General features: G+C 43.7%; 1 protein-coding gene across 1 annotated transcript; it reads right to left on the minus strand.

Moving 5' to 3' along the window:
• Positions 1–10,619: 10,619 nt before the first annotated feature.
• LOC126401844 (thymosin beta-12) lies at positions 10,620–13,048 on the minus strand. Its single transcript, XM_050063362.1, has 3 exons — positions 12,893–13,048; positions 11,693–11,805; positions 10,620–11,536 (listed from the first exon to the last, which is right to left on the minus strand). Exons 2-3 carry the CDS (start codon positions 11,790–11,792, stop codon positions 11,508–11,510), a joined length of 129 nt encoding a protein of 42 aa, XP_049919319.1. The 5' UTR covers positions 11,793–11,805; positions 12,893–13,048; the 3' UTR covers positions 10,620–11,507.
• Between the last annotated feature and the right edge of the window lie 340 nt (positions 13,049–13,388).

Raw genomic sequence — 13,388 nt, forward strand, 5'->3', positions numbered from 1 at the left:
AACAATGGGCCATATTCCAGAATCCTTTTTCATTGTGATATTTGCCAAAATGAGCGCTCAGTGAGAGCATTCACTTCCTTTAGACAAAACAACATGTGGTCCAGAATTCCTTGGATGCCTGGAGAGTCTGGTAAATTCAGGTTTTGTGTTGATGTGTCCTTGACTGCGCTGGATTGTTGACAGCAAAGGCTGCAGCTGACCTCGAGCCCAACAAAATACACACCAGGAATTTCAGCTCGGCTATTGTTTGACAAGAGAAGAAGTAAAATTGATGAATAAAACTGCTCCTACACACAAGCAAAGGCCTTCACGAGCATCCAACCTGCAGACGTAGCAGAGGGAGAATGAGCCACGAGATCAGTGACATCATTATATTTCTATGCACACACCCCCAGCGTCCTGCTCTCTGATGTTAAAGCTTCAATAAATCTCAGAATGAGCCTAAACTTTCCACTAACGAGGGGAAAATCAGCTCGCCGGCTTTTAAAATCTCTTGGCATTCATGAGCGAGTGTGTTTGGGTCTGTGGGCGTGAATGCAGGTGTGTGTATGTGTGTGTGTATGCAGTATAATCTCCCTAATTTCATTCTGAACACAGCCGACACCATACTCCTGCCATTTATTTTCCCTACATATATAGCAGGGAGCTCATAATGCATTCAGCTCAGATTTCAGTCCATCCTTGAATCCTGCCTTGGCTGCATAAAGAGCCACTCTTGTGCTTCAACACATAAGAAAACCATCCTTTAATGTCAGCAAACTGCTAACTTTCAAATAAATAAACATTTTGGAAAATATGTGCTTTCTTGCCAAGTGTTAGATGAGAAGATTGACACCACTCTCATGTCTGTACGCCAAATATGCTAGCTACAGCTAGGAGGTGGTTAGCTTAGCCTAGCATAAAAACTGCCAGCTCACGCTCACTATAACAACAGGACTCAAAATAAGAAATAACATGTGAATTAGTCAGGTTTAGAGGTGCTGGACACCACCACTCCCACTCACCCTACTTCGACTTTTCGCCCCCTTAACTTACGTTGCTGTCTGGCCGCGTTTCCCTGTGTTGCCGTCAGTTGCTGTTACACACTGATGACGCCTGGCTGTGTAGCATGCAAACTAAAAAACTAAAACTAAACTAAAAAAATAACAGCTTTTTTTTGTCAGCGTCTGACGCAGAAGTCAATGCCCAAGCACCAGTACTCAGATTTTGGAATGAGACTGGGTTGAGAGAACAGCCTGTTTTCATTTCAAATTTGTTAAATACCACCGCTTTGTTAGTGATTCGGGCGTTAGATACCGATGTGCAAAGGCACCTTTCGTGGCGGTAATATACACTCTGATTGGAGGCAGTTTTTAAGGCTGGTAACAACATGATATGAGGGGCTGGAAAGTCCCCATAGGATGGGCAGGAGGGGAGGTGGATGGGTCAAAGAAACCTCGGACTTTCACCCAGGAGCCCAATGTTCGCTTCCCGTGTGAATATTGAGCCAAACCATGATGTTTTTTCTAAACCTGACCACGTGTTTTAGTTGCACAAGGAAAATGCGTAAATACAAGGTGTTTTACCAATGTTGTAAGTTTATTTTGAAAAAGTCTGCCAGAAACTGTACAACTTCCTGTAAAAACTTCTTCCCAAACTTCCTGTTCAAAAGACACAATGCCTGTAACAAGCACATATTGACGTCAACAACAGGTGCAAGAAGACACATAGCACGTCACATGTAGACGTGAAAGTCCACTGACAAAGCGGTGAGTTTAACGAGAATGGGTTGGACAGAATCAGGCTACTGGTTTCCCTCTGCTTCCAGTGTTTATGCTAAGCTAAGCTAAGCTAACTGGCTGCTGGCTGTACCTTCTTCATAAGCCTGGTGTACGGACACAAGAGTGGTGACGACCTTCTCAAAAGTTAACAAGCATATTATCACAATGTCAAACTAATTTAAGCATCCTTTTTTGTCTACTTAATACAAAGCAGACGAAAAATAACATAAAGCTAAAGCTAGGAGACGGTTAGCTGAAAAAAGAGGAAACCTGCCAGGCTCTTGTTGTTTACATATTTATACAAATTACACATAAATATATATTTAAGATAACATCTCCTGCTCAAACAAATATTTAAGTGGAAGATTTTATCTTGTGTAGCACAGATTAGCACAACCACTGTTGTTTTAAAGGTCAAACTACATCACTCATCATTAGCTCAGGGTGTCATATTTTGGGGGGTTGCATCCTCTGTCCCAACAAGATATTTTTAAATGGATTGTGGATAACCAGCATTATCCTGTTCCTTTGGGGGATAAGATTAACCTTCATCAATGGGGAAGATTTTAATGCTTTGTGCCTGCTCCAAAACTCTTGGACGATGGCAGGGGTCCAGCTTCCTTGTTTTCTTACCTTGCACTGTAAGTGTGTCGCTTTGCTATTGTTGATACAGCTCTGGACCGACCTTGGCCCACTGTGACTCACTGCCATGCCAACAGGCGTTATCGCCACTGGACTGACCTCGCCAACGGGAAATAGAAAATAAACACCATGTCAAACAACTATGAGACGTGAGGATAAGTGGATTATGGGTGTGGTGTTGACGGAGCTGTCTGTGTTCCAGTTAAAACTGTATTTAATAGCTCTCCTCGTACGTGCATATGCAACACGCGCCATTTCACGCATGACTCATTAAAGCCTATGGTGACTGTCTCCTGTGTGCATTTTAGACCCCAGCGTGGTGTTGCACAATGAAGCCTTTTAGCAACATCGTTTGAGCAACTCTGCAAGTCTCATGTCACTGATGTAACAGCATGAGGAGACATTATTGAAGCCCTGAAGAGAAATGAGATGAGCAGCAGCAGGCTAGGCGGTCTTCGAATGCTGTCTCGAGCAGCATGAGCATGCCATTAACCCCGGGGCCTCAAAACAGAGATAATGATCTGATAGACGGCAAAAAGCACATTTAACATGCTTCGTGTTTTTAATAATAAACCTTCCTTTAGGCCATGTGAAGAGAAGAACAGAGACGTAGTGTCAGTGTAGCTCTACCCTGATGATACAGACACAAACCTCCACTGAGAGACACCATTCATCCCTGGTTTATTTTGAGGCAAACAGCCAGCAACTTCTCTTAATTACAGCAGCATGGAAGCGCAACTCTATCGAGCACTTGCAGTCGCCCACAGCACAAGATAGGACAGTGTGAAAAGCTTGGGCGCCTTTCCAGAACTGACTCATCAATCAGCGTTTGTGGGAACACAAACACTGTGGGTTGAAAAGGTGTCCTTGGACAGTTCACCTGCAGATGCAGAGCTGACAGCATCCAGGACATAGATTAGGATTTGTCGACTATTGGAACAAAGATACCTTAAAGAATCGGTCAGTATTTAAGTGACCACCATTTGCCTCATGCAGTTTGACACATCTCCTTCACATAGAGTTGATCAGGTTGCTGATAGTGGCCTGTTGAATGTGGGCCATGCACAAGGTGGGATGTTTTCAGCTTCCTTGCAACATGAGGCCGTACAATATCATGCTGCAACATGTGGTCATGGTGGCGGATGAATGGCATGACAATGGGTTTTAGGATCTCGTCAAGGTATCTGTGCATTCAAACTGCCATCAGTAAATTGCACCTGTGTTCATTGTCACTAGCTTTTGCCACATTACCACCATGGGGCACTCTGTTCACAAAGTTGGCATGAAGCCATGCACACTGTCTGCCATTTGCCAAGCACAGTGTAAACCAGGATTCATCTATGAAGAGAACACTTCTCTCAAGTGCCAGATGCCATCAACAATGAGCATTTGCACACTCAAGTTGGTTACAATGACAAACTGCTGTCAGGTTAAGAACCTGGTGAGGACGATTAGCATGCAGATGAGCTTCCCTGAGACGGTTTGAATTCTTCAGTTGTGCAAACCACTTGTTTCATCAGCTGTACGTGTGGCTGAACTCAGATGATCTTGCAGGTTAAGATGCTGAATGTGGAAGTCCTGAGCTAGTGTGGTTACACATGGTCTGCGGTTGTGAGAGAAATGACATTAGAGACGTGTTATGGTCGTGAAGTGAACATTCAGCTCAGAGGAAACAGCTCTGGTCAACATTTCTGCAGTCAGCATGCAGATGGCACGCTCCTTTTAAAACTTGTAAACACCTGTGACGTTGTGTTGTGTGATCAAACCCCATGCAAAAAGAAGGTACCCACACACCAGAAACATCCACCTTGTGTCTGTGATCGCACTTTTTCCAGTCAGAGCTGAGAGTTTGAATGTGGTGAAGCAGTTTCCCGACCTTTGCTCTCATGCTGATGAATAAAACAAGGACATGACATGAATAGAATGAATAGGCTTGTTATTAGCAAGGGGGCAGTAATTAAGCTGTTCTCTACTGGGACGACCAGGGTAATTAAAGCTCATGATCAACATTCTTCCAGCCATTAACACGGCCCTGGGGAGTCTCTGGGAGCCATGCACTCTTCTCAGGTTTTAATTTCATGAAAATATTTTTACGTGTGATAAGTTTCCTTTTTGAAAAAGAGGTTATTACTCAAGGCCTCCTGGTACTTTTAGTCAATCCAAAGCAGAATGTGCCTTAATCCTTTATTTTGAGATATGTGAAAAGGGAAAGTTTGTATTCTTTGTGATGCTGCAAGGCAAAGGAGAGCTACATATACTTTTTAAAGATTTGGAAAATTGGTCTTTTTAGGTCAACCTTTTCGATTCCTTGCAAATGTAAAACCAATCAAAAATGCATCATCCCATATTTGTAAATGGACTGGAAATCTTCTAGATTATGAAAATTAAATTGCAACATAGGAAGCACCACATTTTCTGCTATCTAGAGGGTTCTGCTACAATACTCTATAAGCAGACATTTTCTCTGTGGCATTATGTAAAAGAGAAACCAAAAGTGCCAGGTGTCTGCAGCAGCAATATCACCTCCTGTGAGGAGGAGGAAGAAGAGATGCAGAGAGTGGCCCAGATATGAGCCTGCGGCGAGGGAGGGAGCGTCTCGTCTGCAGCGCGGCAGCCACCGCCTCTCCGCTCGGAGGAAATGTCAAGGCTGTCGCTCTGTATCAGCCCTCAGGAGAGCAGCCACTGAGAGCTTCTCCGTGTTTTACACCTCACGGATGCACCGAGGTGACTCACACACACATGCACGCAAGGCGAGCCGCACATGCATCTGTTCATTGGATCATGTGTGCCCGTGCATGCACAGCTGTGAGCTGCAGAAGTCACACTCTTTTGTTCACACTCTCGGTCATCACCTCAGAGTGGATATTTTCAGGACCACCTCATCAAGTCACAATGAGTCGATGTGACGCACTGTGATGTACTGTTCTTTGCTCGGCTGTCTATGCATCGATTCTGTGCAATGCTTCGACTAATGCATTTACAAGCAATGGGGAACACCATTTAGACAGCATTGATCGGGCCCCACCTGGGGCCAGACTAATAGAGCATGTCTGGAATAATCAACCCAAGCTATAGACAGGCAGCTCTGCTGTAATGCAGGACCACGCCCGCTCTCTGCCCCACTGATTCTTAACAAGCCAGCTGCACTTTTATGCATCAGTTTGATGGTGTAATTAAAGTAACTGACTTTTGCCAATCCTCAGGATCTATGTAATTATCATTTATGCAACAAGAGAGCCAGCACTGACATTACAAATGGTTCTGAGCTGTTCCTGTGCTTCCTGTAGCCAACCGTGCATGTCTGCTCTTTCTTACAGCTGAGTGTCGGCTCATGTGTGTGTTCTCTGTGTTGCTCTCTATTTCAGAGCACTTTGTGTCTTTGTTCAGAGAAGTGCTACATAAAGTTAGTTCCTGCTTTCCTGCTAACTCCGGACGCAGAATAGCACTTATCTGTAAACACATTGCACCAAGAGGACATGACTGGTGAAATATTCTGAGGCCTGTTTTGTTGCATAAAAACATATTAATGTGTGTACTCAGTATGTCAGCGATTCCAAAAGAAGCGGGATAGATAAGGTTTTCAGTGAGTTGAACCAGTGAACTTTCTTGAATCAACAGACTGGCATAAATCCCTGTTTTGTTTCATAATATCACTTACACTTAGCCCATCATCATATTAACTCACAGGTCCACATTAGACAAGAATCAAGGAAACCCCGCAGGAAGGATCACAAAAGGAAATAATCTCCCAGGGCTAATAGATAACAATAATAATAATATATGAAGTTCAATGGTAGCTTAGGTATTTTTAAACCTGATCTCTATATTCCCATGTTTTTGTGTCTCAGTGACGAACAAGAACAACAGTTTTTGAAATTGGTCCAGTGCTGAGCGAGACTGCTGCAGCCAGCACCAGGGAAACAGGCTGCAACGTAACCACCCAGTGCAATTGCCTGCTGTCAATTTATGTCCACCAGAACTGCTGGTTTTTGCCACTGACAGGCTCAGATTGTTATTCTAAGTGTCTGACAACATAATGGAAAGGATCCCGACAGAGACAGACCTTTTTGTTTTGTGAGTTTTATTTTGTCTAGTCTAGTCTAGTCTAGTGAGGTTGGCGAAGGCAATTTCTGGGCTGTTTCTGGTCAAACAAAAAGGATTTTACTCTCTAACAAAAAGGTCTATCTCTGTAGGGATCCTTTCCATAATGTTGTCAGACACTTGACAACAATCTGAGCCTGTCAGTGACAAAAACCAGCAATTTTGGTGGACATAAATTGACAGCACGCAATCGCCCTGAGTGGTTAAATTGCAGCCTGCATACCTCTCACTCAATACTGGACCAGTATTGAGTGCAGCAGTATTTTTCGTATTAGTCACTTGGACACAAAAACATGGGAAAACAGAGAGGAAAATAGCTGTAACAGTTGTAAAATACCGCAGTGACCCTTTAATGTAGCACATTGACGGTGCTCGAGTGAGAATCATGTTAGAATTTGTCAGATAAACTGAAGGATTAGGGTTAGGATACTGCATCTTAAACTTAATCACATTGTAATATCTGAAAAATGCATTATCTCATTACTAAAGAACAGAGCTGTTGACGTCATGGAGGTCCACAGTTTTCATGGGAAAATTATGCCCTAAAAAACATCATCACATGACTGATCCTACACTTACTAATTTGGTAAATTGGATTAATTTGTACCTAAGAAAATAAACATCTGAAACAGCACTGGCTTGGATGTATGAATACTTAGAAAATCCCCCTGACAATCATTCCTTTGCGTCATTTAAGGTTCTGTTTCACCAGTAAGACAATGTCGGACTCCCTGAGGGCTTTAATGGCTGTATCAAATTACACTCTGAGGTCACATCCTATGAGCTAACATACACATGGCCCTCAGCCTTTAAAACATGGCTGCTCATACCTCATATGCTTGTCATTGCCATGTGTCGATAAAAAGCAGCAGTGGTGAGCATTTGTACTCGCTGACCCCTATCACAGATGCAGAGAGGGAACAAATGCTGCATATGTGCAGGGTGTAGCTAACTTTATATGTTTTCTTTTTCAGTCTGCTGACAGCTGCGATAGCCAGCCCTCAACAATGACACCACAGACAATCTAGACTGATATGGTTTGGACAGGAAACCATAATAATGACACTAACATGCTGCTATAAACATGTTTTTCCTGTTTGGTCGCCACGTCTTTGGTCATATGTCTGCAGCCAAAGACACTGTGGATATATCTGAGCGTATTAAAGCTAATGGTCAGGTGTTAACGTGTGGCACATCCCTCTTCTCTAGCAAAGCCAAATGTAGCTCCTGGATGGGTAGTTGCCATGGAAATCGACAGCAGACCCTGTGTTTGTCTCTGCCAGCAAGCGATAGGAAGATAATTGACTCAGTCGGCCGGCTCTGTGGAAAACCAACCTGCAGATAATATATAACACAGATAACAGAGAAAGACTTGGTGAATGAGCTATACCGATGTGTGGCTGTTAATTCAGTTCCTCTCTAACAATGGAGCTGGTGACTGAGTCTGCAGCCATGTGAGTGACACTGTGAGGCTTTAAGCTGTGTGCTATCATGCTGATGTTGAGCAGATTCAATGTTAAAAGCTTCGTCATCTTAGTTTAGAAGTCTAGCATGCTAAGATTTGTTAATTAACGGCAAATACAAAGTGTAGCTGAGTCTGATTTGTGCATTAGTTTTACAGGGATGTGGTCACATACCAGAATATTGGATTCATTGAAGTTGTGTGCATCCAACACAATCGTCAGAATAAATGTTGGCATTGTACATTTCTGCAAACCATGGATACACATTTGTACGTTATTACGTAGCTGTTTTTCAACCACACTGTGGTTAACTTGTGCTTATGTTGAGACACAAAAACCACTTGGTCATGCTTAAGATAAGATTATGTTTTGGCCTAAAATACCAAGTTGTGTAGCATTATCAAAGCTGGAAATGAAGCTGATGTCTCACTTGAAATATCTGGTTTTGATGGCACACTGGCTGCTGGAAATACAGCCAATGCCTTGCTTAAAATATCTGTCTTGCAAAAAAAAATCAGATTTTGGTGGCACAATCATGGCTGGAAATACTGCCGTTGTTTTTACTAAAAAAAAACCCATCCGATTTGGTGGTACAGTTGTGGCTGGAAATGCCACTAATGTCTTGCTAATAAACACCCAGTTTGGTGGCACAAACACAGCTGGAAATACAGCCAGTGCCTTGGTTAAAATATCTGGTTTTGGTGGAAATGATGTGATGTCTTGCAAAAAAAAAAAAAAAAAAATTGGTGGCACAATCATGGCTGGAAATGCTGTTATCATCCTGCTAAAAAACACTCAGTTTTTGTGCCACAGTTACTGCTGGAAATGCTGTGATGCCTCGCAAAAAGACACCCAGAAATGCTCCCAATGTCTCACTAAAAAACAACAATTTTTTGTGATGAGAGCATAGCGACCAAATAATCAACTAGTTGACCAGGAGACTACAGCCCTACCACAGTGATATGGATTCATCATCTGGAAACCATGAATATGTACCAAAGTTTTATGTCAATCCATCAAATAGCTGCTGAGAACCGAGTGACACCAGCGAGGCTGTAAACAGTGTTTGTGGCCACAGTTTAACCCATACTGCAACAGCCTGCTAATGGAGCTTCAACAGTGACACATTCTGTAACAAATAATCAATCAATCGCTTGGTTAATCAGGCCAGTTTCACTGACATGTCTTTAGTAGAGACAAGAGGCTGTAGGAGACAGATGGTCAAACATGTCTTCATACAGAGCAGAATGTGCTGCGTTCATAATCTCCTAACAATTCCACACAACAGGACCGTTTTAATGACGAATGCTTTCCAGGGAGAAACAGACTCCACGAGGATAACAAGCATCCGCCGCCCAAAGCCCATGAGTGACTCAGCAGCAGCTGTTGCCATGGGTTACCAGGCATTGGACAGTGACTCCACCCCATCTGCCGCTCCACCTTAAATCCTCCGTCACTTTCCTCAGGGAAGCTGTGATGCGGGCCTGTGTGAAGCCATGCAGCATGCACAGGGACGTGTTAATCCCATCTGAGGAAGAACCTGCGAGGCTTTGGCCTAGGCTCCCTGCACTAGTCCACTAACCTCCATGTCTGCCCCTCCTCCTACACGCAGATTAATGCCTTATTAAGAGCAACTGACTTAGCGCCAATCCACTTACATGGACATATACGAGTTGCGGACTATTACGTGGCCTGAAATCGATGTTGCCATCAGCCTGGGAGGAAACTGCTTCGATAATGATGAGGAAAGACAAGATTCAAGTAAACTGAGGTGCTTAAAAATGTCAATTCATGCCCCATGTGATCAAACTCCTAGCTGATAGCTTTAGCGTTCAAAACGCTACATCCATGCTGACCAAACCTAAAGTGGCATTTCCCTTAAAGCTCAGCCACATCTCAATTGAATTAAAGTACATACTTTATAAATGCAAGGCATTTACAGGAAATGTTAGCGATGTCATGCTAATGTCATTAAGGCTTTGTAGGTGGTAGCTAATTTAGGACATAGGGCTGAGTAAATCTCCCTCAGAGGCTGTTCTCTGGGTCAGGGCATGCTGTCCCATAAGCCACTGCTCACCAGTGCATGACACTACACAATAGATGCATGAGCAACTGTTACTGATACACTTCTGTTCCTCTTTTCTTGATGCATTTTACTGCAAGTCCTTCAAAAAATAGGGTACAACCAGGAAGTAATCCCTATGTTTACAGGGCAGAGGTCCTCAGTAGGACAAGTCTACTTGCTGGACTGCAAGACTAGCTTCTCTGCAATAACCACTGGCTTTAAAGTGAGCTTTGTGTTGACAGTTGTGATCACATCCTCTTCAAGAAAAGACCTTCGTGACAGGTGGTCCAACAAGTTGCTTTCCTTTCCTTGCCTCTTTCTGCACAGACACACACAGCGATACAAAATTCATCTCCTGTGCTGGTAAATCCCTGCAGGGCTTGAGACATTTAAGCCTTTTAATAGTGCACAGCCTCATCCCTTGAGTAATGCTAAAGGATTGTTTGGCATCTGCAGAGTGTAAGATAGTGTGAAGAAGTGGGTTAGACTAAGACGGGCCGTCTAACTGTAAGCTACAATATTTGTAAATGTGAGTGTTGTGATCAAGCGTGTGAGGATTTGTGTGTCAGAAAAAGCACTCTGCAGCAATTCTTTAGTAACAAATTCTTTTTTATTACAACATTTCACGGTTTTCCATTTCTGGTAATGGTTTGTGGCAGAGTAACATGACTGCTGGAACTCCAAAAAATTTTCATCTGTCGAAAGCAAACTAATGGAATCAATTGCCGGTGTATTTTTTTGTTTTCCTTTTCCTCATTTGAGACAATTCAGAAACAGATTGCAACACAAAAACTATCCCAAATCACTCCGGCAAAAGGGTGGTCAAATTTAACCGTAAATAAGGTCCGTAAGTTTGAGCATCTCCCAGATCTAGATGGAATCCGTTACACTTTTTTTTTTTAATCCTCGTGTACATACAAAAAGAAAAAAAACATTGTGACAGACAACAGTATCAATTTTTGGGGCATTTACATTTTGGCCAGCGTACAAAGAAAGTTGTGCATTTCCGAAAATTAGAAGACGAAGAAACAACAAAAACAACAAAAAAAAAGAAGCTTGACGCCACAGCTGGGGCGCAAAAGCAGCCACACAGGAAGTTGGGTGTCGGTGGTGATGTGTGAGACGCTGATGAGCTTCCTGGGACGCAGGCCACGCCCCGTCCCTTAGGCCTCTCTTATCTGCCGCACGTCGATGTTAAGGTGAAGAAGAGACGTGCACCTTCTGCAGCTCCCCTCCTCCACCTCAGACAAATCCTCCTCACATAGACGTGCATTAAGGTGGTCGAGGCGGGGTTTGTCGAGGGGACGTGGCCGACCGCCCTGGCGAAAGCATCACCCGTCCACGGGCTGTGCAGCTTGGTTATCGTTGTCGTTCCATAATTTCGGTTACAAAGTTATACAGCTAAAAGAAGTGACTGAAAACAAGGCAATGCGGGAGGAGGAGGGGGTGTACAGTGCATGACGGGAGGAAGGGGCTTCACGACGAGGCTTTCTCCTGTTCGATAGCTGTGGGAAGGAAAGAGAGAGCAGATGTGAGGTTCCTGGATTAAAAACCGCACTGTGCCAGCCTCCATTTTCTACACAGGTGTCGATGAACAGCACAGACACACGTCAAGAATCAATGATGTAATGCCCACCCCTCCCCAGGAATTTGAGCCTTACTTTCTTTTGTAGGCAGGGGATTCTTCTCCTGCGTCTCCGTCTTCTTTAGCTTGGTCTTGTCAAAGCTGGTCACCTCTGACACGTCAGGCTTGTCACTCATTTTTGCAGATAGTCTGAAAAATCAGAAAGAGACACTTTAACAGAGAGCATGTGCATGAATCATCTGAGAAACAGTCAGTCCAATAGATTAAATATCATCTAATGTATATTTAATAAGCAGTAGCAATGTTTTTTTTTTTTTAAACAGGAGCATGTGGTCCACCATCACCATGACTTTTTTCCCAGCCGAAGGGCGTTGCCTAAATCTCAGTGACCAAAAAATCAGTTTAACTACATGCGCAACCGCGGACTACTTTTCCCTCTAATGTGCGTCCGCCTCCTTTTGTTCGCCTGCGGCTGGCTCAGCCCCGGCGTGATTCGCCTGCCATCCATCCCGTTATCCAACACACACAGCCCGGGATGTTGCACACAGGGGGGACAGGCTGCTCCAGACAATGAAGCCAGTCCAAACTCGACATTTACATAACAACAGGAGTTCCCAAGCTGCGCTGACCGAGAAAAAATATGGAATACGGCAGAAAGGTCGCATGCTTGTGTGCAAATATTCTATAAAAACCACATTAAAGATAAATAAAAACGATGCAATCTAGAGGTATTGTGTTGATTTATGATTGGGGCTTTCCACATGGAAGCTGTGCAACATCCGAAAATTCACTTGTCACGTACTTCTCCCCTTGGGGTGCGATCTGAAGGAACCACCGCCCAGATTGGCATTTGGCACATTCACGTTAGTCTAAAAATCCAACATCAACTCCACTTTTTTTCAACAATACACTCACAAATACTCTCCAGGCAGAGCCCACAGCCACATAAAGCGCGTTGGAGCATCATTTTACGGATAACGGAACCATGCAGCTCGAGCACAGACAAAGGAAATAGGCTGATATGCGTAATTCTGCGCGATTAAGACAAAGGCACGACACAAGTAACTCCCCTGCTGTCACATCACACTCACTTATTATTTATTAATATTGAAAAAATAAGCTGCTTTGACTTTAACTTTAATTATCTTGTCTTATATCCCTGCTTTGGCGCAGCATCTCTTCCCCTCGCCTGGACCACAGTCCTCACATTCCCCTCCTCTATCTGCAGGAAATAAAGCTCAAACAATAGAAATACATTTTGTTGTATGGCTCTTACCGAAGTGGTGTCTGTTGGCTGGATGATCTCTGGTCAGTGCGTTGCAGCAGTAGTGGCGCGTCTTTGCGCAAGCATTAGATATAGTCAGAAATATGCTAATGACATCTGACATCACCAGCTCCCATCCTCCGTATCCCCCTGCTGGTGAGGAACGCACCCTCCATCCTCGTGCTGAAACCAAACACTGAAACCCCTCAGAAAGGAGCCTCATATCATCTCCCACTGAAGACAAATGTAAATAAACGGGTTTATAGTGTTTCTTTGCGCTACAGTCGCCATGTGGAGCCGAATGACACGCTCCTGGTTTCATGTTGTGGCTGTTTAATGTCAGCGTGGCACCCCCACACTTCAGTTTCACATCACAGCAGCAGTTTGACTTAAAATGTGCCATTACTTTAACTGCATCTGATGTGAAAATGACTCTCTTGTTGAACTGAATGGCACATTATTTCTCCTCATTAGTTTGATCTGTCTGCAGCTGCTCTGGCTGCACATT

Source organism: Epinephelus moara, chromosome 15, assembly GCF_006386435.1.
Source record: "Epinephelus moara isolate mb chromosome 15, YSFRI_EMoa_1.0, whole genome shotgun sequence".
NCBI lineage: Eukaryota > Metazoa > Chordata > Actinopteri > Perciformes > Serranidae > Epinephelus > Epinephelus moara.

What these genes read in the sequence shown, in the direction of transcription:
- LOC126401844 (XM_050063362.1), bottom strand. Translation starts at nt 11,792, where the DNA reads ATGAGTGACAAGCCTGACGTGTCAGAGGTGACCAGCTTTGACAAGACC. An exon ending in TCCCCTGCCTACAAAAGAAA is followed by an intron (nt 11,537 to 11,692) that starts GTAAGGCTCAAA and finishes TCCTTCCCACAG; the next exon opens with CTATCGAACAGGAGAAAGCC.